The 14,429-nt window shown below is 36.4% G+C and overlaps 1 protein-coding gene across 2 annotated transcripts in view; it reads left to right on the top strand.

Moving 5' to 3' along the window:
- The window catches only part of NTN4 (netrin 4), a 123,536-nt gene that overhangs the window by 52,217 nt on the left and 56,890 nt on the right, over positions 1-14,429 (top strand). For both annotated transcript variants that reach the window (XM_003405268.3, XM_010599434.3), the window contains exon 3: positions 592-870. In XM_003405268.3, coding sequence (XP_003405316.1) covers positions 592-870 — 279 coding nt within the window. The remainder of the gene's footprint in view (positions 1-591; positions 871-14,429) is intronic.

Below are 14,429 nucleotides of genomic sequence, written 5' to 3' on the forward strand. Positions count from 1 at the left end.
CTTCTGTTTCTATTCTTTACCCTTTATAATCCATTCTCCTCACAAAAGCAAAGGTTATCTCTTTAAAAAGTATAAATCAGATCATACCACTTCTCTGTTTAAAACCTTTCAGGGGCTGCCCACTATAGTAGAATGACTCTACCATGACCTTCAAAAGACTCTCTATTTGATCTGTAGTGTACTGGCTCTCTGCCCTCCTCTCCAGCCTCTCTCCCCTTGTACACTGGACTCTAGTCACACTGGCCCTGTTTTTCCTTGAACAAGCCAAGCTTGATTCTGCTTCAAGACCTTTATACTTACTGTGCCTTCTGTCCCAGAATGCTCTTCCCCCAAGATCTTTGCATACTAGCTTCATCTCAACATTCAGGTCTCTGCTGGTTGCTGTGTTTATAATTCTTCTGTATCCAAACAGTAGCACACCTGCTCCTTGATATAACAGGGCAGTTCTTCCCCAGGTGTGATCGAGGTCTAAAAACCCCTTATCACTTCCAGTATACAAAAGGTATAAGGCAAACCAGGACTATATTGGACAAACAACTGAGGGTTTGCATACAGACCTATATACACATGGTGTTTTTTTTTTTTTTACAGGTTATTTTCAGAGCTTTATCACCACCATATGATGCAGAGAACCCTTACAGTGCCAAAGTTCAGGAGCAGTTGAAGATCACCAACCTCCGTGTGCAGCTACTAAAACGACAGTCTTGTCCCTGTCAGAGAAATGACCTGAATACAAAGCCTCAGCATTTTACACACTATGCAATATATGATTTCATTGTCAAGGGAAGCTGCTTCTGTAATGGCCACGCTGATCAGTGCGTACCTGTGGATGGCTTCAGACCTGTCAAGGCACCAGGAGCATTCCACATGGTATGTAAAGCAAGGCCTCACCTAAGAAAAACAAATCATAAATTCCCTTCAGCTTAGTTCCCTCAGAGTTGGTATATGCCTAACATAATGCTTCTTGTTTCTTCCTGTGCTGATTACTCTCCTGACTCCATTTACAACCTATGAAGTGCCTATTAACTTGTTTTTTAATCTTCAGCTTTAGAATTATAAATAATCAAACACGATAACCAGATTCCTCATTCAGTGAAAACACCCATGCCAGTTTTTAGTACCCTGACCTCCAGATATTAAGTGTAAGGTGAGCAGTAGTGAGAAGTTGGCATAATCATGCTAGTGGCATTATCACACAAAAGCCAGTTTTGACAGTAAATGGGGACCATTGTTGAGTAGATTTTAAAATGAAAAAAAAAAAAAAATAAGAACCTCAATTTAATGAATGCCTGGCATCTTTTGCTGCCCAGCCAATGCAATGAATAATAATTCTCCTCTCCTGAAGAGTAGCCTAACCCCTCTTACTCCTAAAAAAAAAGGCAGAGCTAAACTCTCTTTCCTCTAGGTTCACACATCTTCCTGTGCTTTCTGCTGAATTTTTCCTTATCCAAGTCCCCTAGAAGACCATGAAATCCCTGAGGACAGTGACAGTGATCTTTTTAACTTCAGGGCCTAGTGAATTACCTGAACCAGAAGTAGGTGCTCAATGGGTGTTTTATTGAATGATAGTGACATAGGAATAGGGAGATGATGAAAGATTAATGTCATTGTCTGTCTTCACTTAACCTTCTTTCAAAAAAGATACAGACGCTGCCAGCAAGGACGTTGTTGTGACGCATCCAGAGTTTATGGTTGGGGATTAGGCAAGGAGAAGGAAAATAGGAGAGCATGCCAATTCTTTAATGTTATATTTTGCCCTGATACTACTGAGCTAACAATAATAATAAATAAATAAAATTTAAAGGACCTCACAGTATCCTTACTGCATTACCTAAAAGGTAGACTTCCACATTGTTTCTTATTTCTCTCAGCCCTGATGTAGGATAAAACCAGCCGGGACCATGAACCAGTTAGCCAGCAAGACAGTTTGTATTGGCTGTGTTGCTGGGGTAACTAAAATGACTAGGATAGAGTCCAGAGAATAACAAAGATAGAAAACAATGCTATTACTTCCAGAAGTAAAGCTAGGGCTCCCAGAGTTGAAGAACATGCAGCATTCACTCAATAAATACCTACTAGTTTCCAGACACTGAAGGATCTTTGGACTAATATTGCTTCAAATAATAAAAAAAAAAAAATCAAATAAAGTATGGAATAATTTGGTATGTCTAAATTAATTGAGTTCAGGTATGATTCAAATAGAAAACAGTATAGATATTCTAGAGACATGTCAACCTACTGGACTGTAAACTTAAAAGTTTATGTGAGGTAGAGTGCTAATAAATTTCTGCCATTATATTTTAAGTGAAAACATTGAAAGCAGGGTATGCAGGCCTTCTGTTTCCTCAACTGTCTTTCATAATCCAAGCCTTATAGGACCACTTGATGGTAGAATCCTGAGCAAAGGGACACATACAAGCCTAGAGGCCTCCAAAACATGACACAGAATAGGCCCTTAATAAATAGTTGTGAACTCAAATTGCTGGGATCAACCATACCAAATTACCAGAGTCCTCAAGAGCCTTATAAAACCTTCATGAGTATGCATTTAAAAGCAATAGTTCTTGGGGTTTATTGTGTTGTTGTTTTAGTAAGATCTCTGAACTTAAACTTTCAAAAGAGTTAGCAACATCTTCTAAGGCTAAGGGGAAAATTCTAGAAGCTTCTATTAGTTCTCTGAATTCAACAAGGGATAATTACCCAAAGTTGACAGAAACTTTTGCAGAAGCCATAAATACAACTATTCCATACAACTTTCTGACAGCAAGAAAATTATCAACCCATAAGTTGATATAGATAACCAAATGAAGGGGATCATATAGTAAATGTTTTTCCATTTCAAAGGGATGTTAGAATGAGAAATCCCCATCCTAGAAGACTTTGTGGAATGGAAACCTCATTTCCTTACTAATCTCAGGATTCTTTAAAATGGAAAGCAATTTCCTTTTTAAATAATACTAGTTTTGTGACATCCTGCTACCCATTTTTCAAATTGAATTCAATTGGCAACAGGGATGGTAGCCCCTAGTGCTGTAACTACAGCACATGCATTAACAAGGCCAGGCCAAGCCAAATCTGGAGCTGGGACCAGGCAAGGGGTAAAAACCAGGCAAAGTGGCCAAGACTATGTTGGCTTCCAGGAATACAGTTCCATGAGATTCCAAGCTGTCTCTTCTCTCCTTTTTTTAAAAAGTCAAAAGCAATTGGGCCAACAGAGGCTTATATTGGAGATGTGAAAGATTCATTTTTCTCCCACCCCTAAGCTTAGGTGCATTTTATTTTTATGTATATTTTTTCTGGATTGTAAAGAGTTGATATTAAATTTGGAAATAGTTGCCTCTTTTGAATGTGATGTTCTTATTCCCATAATTGCCTAGCTGAGCAAATTGCACATTAAAAGTGTAGTTTTGGGGGGTCTTTTGTTTGCCTCATTAAGAACATAGCTATGAGGTCAGTTGTCCTTGTACATTTGTGTAATATTAGGACAAGTAATAAATTAATGAAATCTGATTTTATGAGCTAGAATTTTTAATGGCTGATACAGAATTAAGGAATTAAGATACTTTGTTTCTTAGGCTATATAAGTGTTTAGGGTCATCTTCTTTCTTTGGGAGAAAGGAATAGGAAATGGCAAGAAATGGGACACAAGTTGGCGTCACCATTTACCTTGAAATGCTCCTAGTGAGTCTTTTAAAGTAGCACCACCTGCTCCATGATTCCTACTCTCCCCAGATACTTTCCATTTATGCCCCACCAGTTCGCCAGTTCAGTGTTGCCTCATCTGTTCATTTTGCTGGAAGGCAGAACAGCGCAATGATTAAAATTCTGGCATTGGAGTACACAGATCTGGATTTGACTCTTGACAGGATTAACTAAGTTACTTAGTCTCAATGAACCTTAGTCTCCTAACAAAATGAGTATAATATCTACTTTACATAATTATTGAGAGAATATACACTTTACATGGTTATTGTGAGAATTAAGAAATATGATAACCAATGCCTAGGATAGAGTAGATACTAGTACTTATAACTCGTTGCCATCAAGTTGATTCTGATGCATAGCAACCCTAAAGGACAGAGTAGAACTGCCCCATAGGGTTTCCAAGGAGCACCTGGTAGGGTCAAACTGCCGACCTTTTGATTAGCAGCTGTAGCTCTTTAACCACTATACCACCAGGGTTTCATCAAGTACTTATTGTAGATGATATTTACTTTGTATTATCTCAGCTACCTTTGCTACTTCTTCCACATATACATCCCCAACAACAACAAAAATAAATCATAGCTTATGTGCTGTTTGACATACTACAAGGCTAGGAGTCTTCTGGCAAGGAAAAACTGTACTTAGACTTCAGCCTGCTGGAATTCCAGAAATTATGTGAAAATGAGACCTTAAGGCCTTTCTCTTTGCAGCTGTAGAGGACTCATTTAGTCTTTTTTCCCAGCAGCTGGTGATTTTACAGCTGTTGGGTGACGGATGGTAATGCAAAGGAACATATGGAACGTTTCATCGTCTTACTGAAGTATCAACCATTGGAAAACACAAAGACTTTAGAATATCGTGGAGGATGTTTAAATGCCTTGAACTATACTTGTTGAAGGTGAATTTTTCTTTCACACTCAGAAACTCTTTATAAAAGAGTGTTAATGTTTTTACTTATATGTTCTAAGAATAAACATTGAGACCTCTGGAGCCATAATAATAGAACCAAAAAAACCAAACCCATAAGCCATATAATAGAACCAAAAAAACCAAACCCGTTGCCATCGAGTCGATTCTGACTCATAGCGACCCTATAGGACAGAGTAGAACTGCCCCATAGAGTTTCCAAAGAGCCCCTGGCAGATTTGAACTGCCGACTTCTTGGTTAGCAGCTGTAGCACTTAACCATTAGGCCACAATAGAGTTTGATGAAAATACTACTTAGCTAGCTGTATAAGGCAGGTTTTAGGATCTTTCATATAATTTCATTGCAAGTTTTTCCCAACTGAACTTCTATGTATTTATTTATGTATTTGTGTTTGCATATCTCACATATCAAGTTTGTATAAATTCAGAACAGATTTAAGACCACAGTGTTCATCTTCTTTTTAAAATTACTTTATTGTACTGTGAATAAGCCAAAAGTATAATTAGAAAGCTCTTGACTTTTCAAGGTATTGAAGAAAAGAACAGAGGTTTAAAAACAATTAAGTTATTGTTGTAGTCGTTGTTGTGTGCCGTTGAGTGATTCCAACTCCTAGGGACCCCAAGGACAGTGTAGAACTGTCCCATAGGGTTTCCTAGGGTATAAAATGTGGCAACTTGCTTCCATGAAGATTATAGCCTTGGAAACCATATGAGGCAGTTCTACTCTGTCCTGTAGAGCCACTATGAGTTGGAATTTACTCGATAGCAACGGGTAATCTTTACAGGAGCAAATTGCCAGGTCTTTTCTCCCGAGAGTGACTGATGGGTTCAAACCCCCAACCTTTCAATTAATAGGCAAGTGCTTAATCATTGCACCACCAGGGCTCCTTAATGAAGTTATCAAATTAGAATATCTATTAAATTGAAATTTAGAAATATTTTTATAGAGTAAAGCATACATACATGTTTGGAAATGAACATCTGTAAATTAGTTATAGTTTTTCTCAGCATAGAAAAATATTATCATGGATTATACGTTGAATGCTTACTGTGCCAAGTCTTGTGCTGTCATGTTACCAGTGGTATTGAATTTAATCTTCACAACAACAGAATGATGTAGTGTCATCATTTTCTTTCATAGAGGAGGAATTCGGTCTTAGAAATGTTAACTGACTTCCTAAAAGCTAATAAATGGTAGAGCCATAGTTTAAACTTGCTTTTCAGACACTAAAGCCCATTCTTTTGTTGTTGTTGTGCTGTTAGAGAGTTTGGATCTAACCAGGGTAGAGTGATGTCAAGAATAGAAAAAATAAAGAGGACAGAGGGGCAAGGGAGACCAGGCTGGAGTCAAGGGATTTATTACCATGATAGACCACAGAATCTAAGTAAGGAGGGAAGTGAGGACGTAAGAAGGCAAAGCCTGTTCTCACGACCAAAGGTTAGCTGTTTTTATATTTTATTAAGCCCTTTCACATGCATCAGGTCCCTAGGTGGTATACATGGTTTGCATTCGACTGCTAACCTAAAGGTTGTCTGTCCAAATCACCCAGCGGTCCTGTGGAAGAAAGGCCTGATGATCCGCTTCCATAAAGATTACAGCCAAAAAAACCCTGTGGAACAGCTCTACTCGTAACACATGAGGTTGCCACGAGTTGGAATCGACTTGAAGGCAATGGACTTGGTTTGATTTTCACACGCATTTTGTCACTTGATCCTTACTACAACCCTGGAAGGCTGTATTTCTATTCTGCAGATGAAGAAAAACTAAGGTTCAGAGAGATTAATTTACTTGCTTGAAGTCATAGCGACAGAACAATTACTCACACTTAGAGTACCCACTTCCACCCACAATAGGCCTTCAAGATAAGACTTTTAATAAAAAGACTCTCCTTATAGGGATAAATAATCTAATCTACATTTTAATATGGGACCAGAAATTAACACTGATTCATCTGTTCCATTCAACAATTAGTGAAGTTGCCCAAAGGGAAGTAAAAGAGAAAGAGTAAAGGCAATAAGTTTGGATAATCTACAAAGTAAATAATTTAGAAGTGACTATCTTTTGGGGAAGGAGCCCTGGTGGCACAGTCGTTAAGTGCTCTGCTGCTCATCAAAAGCTCTACAGTTTGAATTCACCAGCAGCACAGTGGGAGAAAGATGTGGCAGTCTGCTTCCACAGATTTATAGCCTTGGGCAGCTCTCCTTTGTCCTATAGGGTTCCTTTCAAGGGTTCCCCCAGAACATTTAAATGCTTATTTATAGGGGTTTTTTGTTTGTTTGTTTTTACTATGTGACAGAGAAGTTAAAGAATAAAAATACCTGAAAGCTAAAATATTGGTGTCAGAGCAGATATCTTTAAAAATAAAATATAAGCCAGTGGGAAAGTAAGGTGGATTGGATGTGCTTTGCAAAAAGTGAAGCACATATATATTCCGGTCAGAAATGTGGCATGGTTAACGTACAAAAAATGAGTTTCTTTAATAGGTTTAAGCTGCTAGTTCTTACAAATTTGGGAAGGAACAACTTAAATCTGGATTTTTTTTTAATAACTATAAAGTATCCCCCAATACTGAAGGCATATCTCACTTTGCAAATTTTCTCATGAATATTTCCTTTCCAGTGTAGCATCTTTGGGCCCATCCTGCGGGAAGTTGGGAGCTATAGTCAGAACTCTGTCTGGAAGGCTAATATAATGGGGTCTGGGAGCTACATGGAAAGAGAAAAGCTGAGGTTACAGATAGATATCTAACTTCTGGTTCACAACCCAGGGTCTCATATCTCTATGGTATTTCATTTGTGTCCTGCCAACTTTGTAAGAGCTGGAAATGTACTTCAATTTGTCCTAAAACAATTACATTCAGTAGAAGATAAGTTGTAACTTAAGTCCTCATTCCCTCTAGCAAGAAGAATTTTTAGTGACCAGACAAATAAGGTTAAAACATATACATGTGTGCATGCACACACACATGCACATATGTTATAATAATTCCAGAAGACAGAGAAAATTAACAGCCATTTGAAATAGTGAGGAAAACAAAGTCTGTTAATCTTGGCATTCAAAACCTCAATAATATAACTGGAGCTTCAGTTGTATTTTATTTTCGCAATGTAAATACTTTAATGAAATAAAAAAGCATATATGTGGTGATACAAAAAGGACTGTAATATTTGTTAGGCATCCCTGGGTGGCACAAAGGGTTAAGCGCTTGACTACTAGCTGAAAGGTTGGCAGTTCGAACCCACCCAGGGACTGCTCAGAAGACAGGCCTGGCTATCTGCTTCTGAAAGGTAACAGCCCTGAAAACCCTATGGAACAGTTATACTCTGCACACATGGGGTTGCAATGAGTCGTAAGTAACTCAAGGGCAAACAACAACAATAATATTTGTTAACTGATATTAAGTTTTTATTAATATAAAATTTTGATATCATTTTAGCTCACTGCTCTAGTTGTCTAGATTGAAAGAGAAAATTATGGTTTCAAAACACACACTCAAAATATATTTTTCAGCTTTAAAAAAGCTCACATGTTACAAACGGAAAAAATTATAACCACTTGATGATTACATTTGTTCCACTATTAAAGATTTTATATACAATACAAATAATTATGAAATTCATAAAACTATACACTGATCAAGTGTCTTTTGCCTTTAATTTTTACATCTCTAAAGGTAAAAAAAAAAAAAAATTTTTTTTTTTTTTAAGGGTGCCACTAAAGGAACTCTGGTGGCACAATTGTTAAACAAAATGTTGGTGGTTCAAACCCATCAGCTGCTCCATGGAGAAAAGACCTGGCAATCTACTCCCATAAAGACTTCAGCCTATGTGCAGGGACCATGGTCTCGGGGAACATCTGGCTCAATTGGCATAACACAGTTTATAAAGAAAATGTTCTACACTATACTTTGGTGAGTAGTATCCGGGGTCTTAAAAGCCTGTGAGCGGCCATTTAGGATATTCCACTGGTCTCGCCCCTTAGAGAGCAAGGAAGAATGAAGAAAACTAAAGGTACAACGGAAAGATTAGTCCAAAGGACTAATGGACCACATCTTCCACAGTCTCCAGTACTGAGTCCAGTACAACTAGATGGTGTCCGGCTACCGCCACTAACTGCTGTGACAGGCATCACAATAGAGGGTCCCAGACAGAGCTGGAGAAAAAAGTAGAACAAAATTGTAACTCAAAAAGAAAGACCAGACTTGCTGACCTGACAGAGTCTGGAGAAACCCTCAGAGTATGGCCGCCGGACACCCTTTCAGCTCAGTAATGAAGTCAATCCTGAGGTTCACCCTTCAGCCAAACAGTGGACAGGCGCATAAAACAAAATGCGACTAAAGGGGCACACCAGCCCTGGGGCAAGGACTAGAAGGCAGAAGGGGATAGGAAAGCTGGTAATAGGGAACCCAAAGCTAAGAAGGGAGAGTGTTGACATGCTGTGGGGTTGTTAGCCAATGTGATAAAAAAATATATATGTACTAACTGTTTAATGAGAAACTAGTTTGTTCTGTAAACCATCTAAAACCATCTAAAAAAAAAAAAAAAGGAAAAAAAAAGGTTTCAGCCAAGGAAACCCAATGGGGCAGTTCTACTCTGTCTTCTAGGCTTGCTACGTGTTTTATTGTTTCCCAGATAAGGCTTTGGTAAGCATTAAAAGTAAAGAGAACATGGGATCATGTTATTCCATATATTCAATAGAGGCTGAAAGTCATAGTTGTAGCATATTTTCTCTTAATTCTCACTTATAATTTAATTCAGTTCTGCTATGTAATGAAAAAGGAACTTAATTATGTGGGACTACACAGAAATAGAAGTGGTGGAAATACTGGTGCTCCAAACATTGCCACCTAATTTCATTTACATGCAAAGCAAGAAATTACAGCCTATTTTGCCAACTAAGTCACTACCAATTATCAAGTCGATTCCAACTTACGGTGACCCCACTTTTTCAGAAGTAAATTGCCAAGTCTTTCTTCCAGGGCACCTCTGGGTGAACCTGAACCCCAATCTTTCAGTTAGCATGAGTGTTCAACTGTTTGCACCACTTAGTGGCCTTTAAACAAAATTCCTATCCTTCCTCAGGCCTCCCAGAGTCCCCTGTACTTCTCTCAATTAAACCATTTACCTCACTGTGTTATAATAATTTGTTTAAGGGCAAATACTGGAACATTTGCAACGTCTAACATATAACAGGTTCAAAAAGTCTTTTAGAATCAATGGCATTTTAAAATTAAGAGATTAATTTCAGATAATAATGTTAATAAGATTAATAATAATGACTGCTCTTAATTAACTGGGTCACACACTCCTATATATACTTTTTCTCTTTTAATCCTTAAACATATAGTTGGAGCTGCTATTAGTATCCTCATTTTATAGGTAGGAAACTATGTCTTGTCATTAAGGATTTGCCCAAGATTATTGAGAACAGGGATTAAGAACCTCATGTAACTAATTCCAAAATTTATTTTATTTACGTCACATTTATCCACATAATGCTAAGAAAAGAACCCTAGAACTCCTCAGTAGAGTTTCCTGTAGATTAAGGTGCTTACTGTTTTCACTGTGGCGATTATTATGACCTCATTAAAACAATAAGATAAAGACTAATAATGTATTTTAATATAATCTAGGGGAAAGAAAATCTTCTCAGACATGCTTTGTAAATAAATGTAATCATACAAATATTAGGAGTTTCAGATTGACTTTTCCACCTTTGATCTAGAGTCACATTTCTTCAGAGAATAACTAAATTATTTTTAGTATTTCTTTTCCATTATTGGATTTCTGAAAAGCAAGGCAAAGGACAAATAAATAGTGAGATCATTTCTGATGTTTCCATTGTTTTTCTTAAAGTATTTTTCAGGGTATGGATGACATAAAATTTTCTGGAGCATTTTTAATGTGATTTTCTTAGTTAACCAGAAAAATTATAATAGATATATCTCTATTCACATATATTGCATTTTAATTTTAAATGTTCGAATCTTAATTTTCTTTTCCCCATAATATTAAAACACCTTTATACTTCAACCATAAATCACTTCATTTTATAATTAATGTAGCAATCAAAACATTTATAAATTGACTAATATATACCACTAAATTAATGCTGTGATACTTGTTACATTTCAAGGAGGATGTTGCTAAAAGACCTGGTGTAACAAGAGCTCTGTGAATCCATTCTACTGTACAATATTTCCTCAGATTCATCAGATTACAGAGGGATTGACTCAGTTTGGCCAGGGAATCTGTCATCACGTAATACATATCTAGGAAAGCAAGATCCTACTCTCTGTTTTTTAGATATTAAATAACGGACAGTTGTGAAGTTTAAAAGGTTCAAAATTAGGAGTAAATTATTCCAGTCAAGCACAGTAACACCTGCTTGAGTAAAATGCTAAGCTATTCAAGAGCTACTATAGCACAGAGAAAGGCATCTTATAACAGTTTTCATAATATTTCAATACCTAGGGTAGCCGTTCTGCACAAATTACAGGACTTGAAAAACACAGAATAACAAAATTTATAAATACTAAGAGGTAAACTGCCTTAAATACATCAGCTATCCCTCAATGTAATAAATAGTACTATTTTTTCACTTAATTTATTGTACTGCACTTTCAAAAATACCTTGTTTCATATCCTCTAATACCTTTATACTATGAATATTTAATCTTGTTTTTTCATCCAAATAAACTCTCAAAATTTTTTTGTCTAGATCATTGCTAACCCAGCTACGGCTGTTATTTCTGGCCATATACAGACGATCACAGATTTCTTAATGGCCCTGTATTCTATAGGCTCGCTATGATTGGGAATCGACTATACAGCCATTGGATTTTTTGTTTTGTTTTTTCTGTATTCTGATAAAAAGTTGCCAGCACAAGCATAACTTTTTACTAAAACATGTTTCCACCTTGATCTTTCATATGAGCATACTCAATAACAAAGACTGTGTTTCACAAGATTCACCTAGAAACAAGCAATTTTGCAATATGAAAAGAAGCATCTGAATTAATTCAGCCACAAAGACTATGGAAGAAAACATGCCCTGGCAACTAGCGTCTTGTACAACAATCAGGGGCTCATTTATCTTAAACAAGTCAACTTTTGTAACCCCTTCTGCACTGTATAGAATACTGAGTGACAGTCAAACAGAGCTGTCAAGAAAGAAGGACAACAGTGGGCAATGTGAACTAGGATGAATTTTTTTTTTTTTTTTAAAGAACTTTGCAAGAGAATGCAAAGTAGTCTGTGACAAAGAATTTTCCTTTTAAAATAACCAGAAGCTATGTGAACACATTGAGCAAGTGAATGTCAATGGGGTGAAAAGTACTTAACAATCCCCCACAGCATTTCTAGTAGATTTTACCTGGCCCCTCATTACAAAAAACAGTCTAAATCCTAAGAGACATTGAACAAAACCCTACAAAACTTTCCTTCATTCTCATGTCAAACCCTCACTGCTTGACAGATAAGCTGCTTACAAAATGAGCTCTAGTAGTTCTTGCCTTCACTTAATTTTCCAGGTTTTTTTGCCTGATAGTTGTGCTAATAGTTTTGTTGTTGTTGTTCAATGTCGACCCATAGCAGCCTCATGTGACAGAGTAGAATTGCTCCATAGGGTTTTCTTGGCTGTAATGTTATAGAAGCAGATTGCCAGGTCTTTCTCCCTTGAAGCCACTGGGTGGGTTCAAACCTCCAACCTTTTGATTAGCAGCCGATTACTGAACCGTTTGCTCCACAAGTTATATGTTTGTTATTAGTTCCACTTTTTCTATTTCTTTCTGAAATTATAAATATTAAGGAGCTACTAAGAAATTAAAATTTATATGATCCCTTTAGTCCTGAAAGAGATTATATCATAAAAATTATTTTAGGCATTTGTGGGATGGGGAAAAAAAAAATCCAGCTGTTGGCATTAAGGTTCTAAATGGAGCCTCTAATACACAGCACTGGGTTTTTGGTTAATACCTTAGAACTCTCTTGGGAGTTCTGTTTCCTGTCCTATTGCTGATTTGCATATGACTTTAGAGAAGTTTAAGTGTAAAAAGACAAGTGCAATGTGGGATTGTGAAAGCAAGACTTAAGTGAGATTAAATGTAGCAACGGTTCTAATAACGCAAAACGGTGACCAGGTAGCCACTTGGTTTGAAAGAAATTTTGAGTTACTTAGCTGTGTAATGAGACAGTTTCTTATATAGTATTATAAGAAACTCAGAGTGCCTTTAAGCAAGAACTGCAGGAAAAATCTAGTGCTATTTGTCAATCTTTTTTTGTTCCATATCTTGCAGCTAAAGAAACTGTGGCTATTATACAGGAGAAAGGAAGGCCAATTTGATATTGTAAGGCAGTGAAATCTTAGATATGCTGAAATAAATGTCTCAAAATCAGAATGCCCTATTTTATTGTCATTGTAAATTTACAAATATGAAACAAAATTATGCATATAACCTAGCTCAAGCTTCTGTTAGAAATAAATTTTAAAAGCCCAGTAGTCAGAAATAATTTTTAAAGCCCCATTAGAAACAAAGAACAAATAAGAAAGTGGTTTATGCAATGAAGTGATGGTGACAAAAAAATCTTATAAATTGGTAATAGTATAATCTTATCTAAATATAATCTTCTTTGGCCTCCCAGGCATTACAATTTTTAGCTCACTGTTACTTGCATTTTTATGACAGAAATATTAATTACAGTCCCCAAAGGGAAGATAAAGTGCCTGATGATACTGAAAAGACTAAGCTAGTAAAATTAATCTTGTGAAAATATGTAACATTTAAAACCCACTTAGCTGTAATACCAAAAAACAAACAAACTTGTTGCTGTCAAGTCGATTACGACTCATAGCGACCCTGTAGAACTGCCCCCTAGAGTTTCCAAAGAGTACCTGGTGTATTCAGACTGCTGACCTTTTGGTTAGCAACTGAGAAACTTAACCACTACGCCATCATGGTTTCCACTCAGCTATATAAACCATGTTGAAATTCCATTTTTAAAGTAAACCTTTAAGTAGACTTGATAGGAAACCCTTAAGTAACATGTGGAGAGTACGAAATAGCAGTGTTAAAGGTTAAATTTTTAAAAATATAAAGGCATAACTCACACAGATTTAAAATGAATGTGTGTCAAAATTTTGCTTAATTCATTAATTAATGAGAGAATTAGTAAGACATTACAACCATTCAAAGGAAAATTCAAAGAACCACTTAGGTTTTTAAGTGAAGTTATTTTACTAACAATATTTTTAAAACTCAAAAGTGTTTTGGCATTTATTGTAAAGGCCCAAGCTTTGCTTTTCTCTTCCTAGAACAGTTTCTGTCTCTTTCTTTCTGCATATGGTTGGATTTGGGGAGTTTTGTTTTTTGGCTTGTCATCCAAATTTTGCAAAAGGGGTCATGATGTATGTTAAAAGATAAGCCACAGAACTTGATTTCAGTTCTTAGTTCTAGTTGTAATATTAAAAACAAAGCTCTGCTGAACCACAGCCTTAAGCAACCGAGGAATCGATGCTTATAATTTGAGGTACACAGATATGGTAGCATTGGGAATTTGGGAGGTGTGAATGCTTATGAACATTCCTTCAACTTCTGATTTCTTGAACTAAATAGCTTGGACAATACCACAGATAAACTGTCATTTAGACATATATATCAAAGCTTTAGGGCATATGAAAGTTTGTACAAGAAAAATGGAAATAAGCCAGAAATATGAATCTAAAGAGTTCACCTGAGTTCTTCATAACCTATATTAAAACTGACTATTAAAGTTATCACACTACATAATAGTACTAT

This window comes from Loxodonta africana, chromosome 4 (genome assembly GCF_030014295.1).
Source record: "Loxodonta africana isolate mLoxAfr1 chromosome 4, mLoxAfr1.hap2, whole genome shotgun sequence".
Lineage (NCBI taxonomy): Eukaryota > Metazoa > Chordata > Mammalia > Proboscidea > Elephantidae > Loxodonta > Loxodonta africana.